The 2,286-nt window shown below is 36.2% G+C and overlaps 1 protein-coding gene across 1 annotated transcript; it reads left to right on the top strand.

Moving 5' to 3' along the window:
- The first annotated feature begins 6 nt into the window (after positions 1–6).
- LOC107683225 (cysteine/serine-rich nuclear protein 1-like) lies at positions 7–2,280 on the top strand. Its single transcript, XM_016479291.1, has 2 exons — positions 7–60; positions 750–2,280. Exon 2 carries the CDS (start codon positions 750–752, stop codon positions 1,566–1,568), a length of 819 nt encoding a protein of 272 aa, XP_016334777.1. The 5' UTR covers positions 7–60; the 3' UTR covers positions 1,569–2,280.
- Positions 2,281–2,286: the final 6 nt, after the last annotated feature.

Below are 2,286 nucleotides of genomic sequence, written 5' to 3'. Positions count from 1 at the left end.
TGCCAGGGCTTCTGTGAGCCGGAGACCTGTGCCTGCAGCCAGGCTGGCATCAAGTGCCAAGTAATTAGCAATAAATTAACTACTGTTTTTTCTATGTATATATATTTCTATTCATGGGGGTGCAGTTGTCATATTGATCTTTGACATATTATTGCTCAAAAGATTCTGCACTGCCTAGCAGACTTTCAGTGAAATTTTAAGCTCACGAAGGTTGCATTTCTCAATCAAAAATAAAGTTAAAAGTCATATTGTGAAATATTATTACAGTTTAAAATAACTGTTTTAATTTTTATATATATTTCGCATGATTCTTCAGAAATCATTGTAATATGCTGATAAGGTGCACCAAAAAATGATGAAAACCATGATACTTTTTTTTTCAGGATTCTTTGATGAATCCTTTAATGAAAAAACAGCATTTATTTGAAATATAATTTTTATAATATTATAAATGTCTACTACCTCTTTTGATCAATTTAATGCATCCTAGCTGAATAAAAGTATTAATTTCTTACCTAAAAATTCTTACCTACCCTGAACCTTTGAATGGTAGTGTATTTGAGAAATATTTCATCGCTTCTGAGATTACTGAGGTCATATTGTCAAATCTCAATTACTTCTAATCTCATTGAGATATTGAATAGATCTCATGATTTTTCTTTCCTATGGCCAGCAACAGTTGTATTATAAGAACTGAAGTACTGTTTTTTTCACTATTTGTTTTTTTGATAAACATTATCTGTCAACAGATGGATCGCTCCAACTTTCCCTGTGGATGTTCAAAGGAATGCTGTGGGAATCCTGCAGGCCGAATCGAATTCAACTCCAGTCGTGTACGGAGCCACTACATCCACACATACATGAAGCTGGAGCTGGAAAAGAGGCTGCACGATGACAACAGACTAATCTCCACTGAGCAACAATCAGCGGCGAGGAACAGAGCCATTACATTTCCTGTAAAAAACGACTCTCCCTCATTCCTCCTGAGCTCAGAGTTCTGCAGGCAGGGGGACAACAGCTGGAGCAGTGACATGACTGACACCTCCTGTTCTTCCTCTCTGAGTCTGGACTCTGAGACAGATGGAAGGCCTTCCTCAGAGCGACCCACACTGGACGTGGATGGCAGAGGACTCACTCACATACTCAGCTTTTCTGATTCTGATGGAGAAGGATGTCCATACATTAAAGATTATAATCTGTCCACAGAAGCCACTGGCGGCACATCCACAAAGGAAAGCAACACCAGTAAATCTAAATTGGAGTTTCTGGATGAAAATGCTAATCAGGCCAGCATGGAATGTGTCAACGATCCATTTGATATCCCTAATACTCCTTCTGCATCTCCGGATCACACTATGAACTGTTACATGGACCTCAGTCTGTCCTCAGACTCTGACCTGGTCTTTTTTGACACTTTCCATGAGTACGGTCCAAGCCGCAATCATTTTAAAGTGTATAGTCATCTGGACTACATGTCACAGCTCCAGTTCCCCCGCTGTCCCAGTCGTGCTCTATTTGAGGACTCAGGAGTCAGTCTTCTGGAGTCTCTTGTAGGAATTTCTCAATAGGGATCAGAGCAGCTCAGTATTTTTTACTGATGTTTTAAAGACAAATGAGCATTGTTCATTTGCGATTGTAAAGTATGAATAAATCTCATTTACTATGAGAAAAATGGTGAATAATTTTGGAATTTAAGGATATTCCTTAGAATTATATTTAAGGATATTAATATAGTCCGTAACTATTCACGATCACAGTGTAAATACAGTTAAAAACCACTCAGTGTGAAGTATCATGATGAGTAATATGTCAATTTCAACTTTGTTGCCAAAAGTCTTAGGTAAGATTTTATATGTATACTTCATAAACTAAAGGCTTCATTACCATTAAATAAGGTATCAAACTAATCCTATTTCAGTAAATAAAGTTTTACTGTTAAATGTTTACTTATAAAAGCCCATTCATATTTATTTCTCAGTTTTGTTTTGCTTTAAATGATCATGTATGTGAATCAAAGTTTTATTTTTTGTGTAGCACAGTAAATGTATTTGTTACAGTGTTTCAAACTAGTAAGCTGTTATAAATGTCAATATGCCATTATCATATTTCATGTTCGTCTTTTCAAGGGCCAGCATGCCCTTTCATTTAAAAGGAAATGTTTTTTTTAAGGAATGACTTGTAATATATAAAAATTCAGGCTACATTCGCTTCAGTGGTATGCCTGCTTTGTATTTACTTCAGTGAATGTTTTTGGACATTTCAAAATGTGTCCAGCTTCGTTTTTTT

The sequence above is a fragment of the Sinocyclocheilus anshuiensis genome, unplaced genomic scaffold, assembly GCF_001515605.1.
Source record: "Sinocyclocheilus anshuiensis isolate Anshui unplaced genomic scaffold, SAMN03320099.WGS_v1.1 C33061603, whole genome shotgun sequence".
NCBI lineage: Eukaryota > Metazoa > Chordata > Actinopteri > Cypriniformes > Cyprinidae > Sinocyclocheilus > Sinocyclocheilus anshuiensis.
This window is presented reverse-complemented; position numbering and strand designations above follow the sequence as displayed.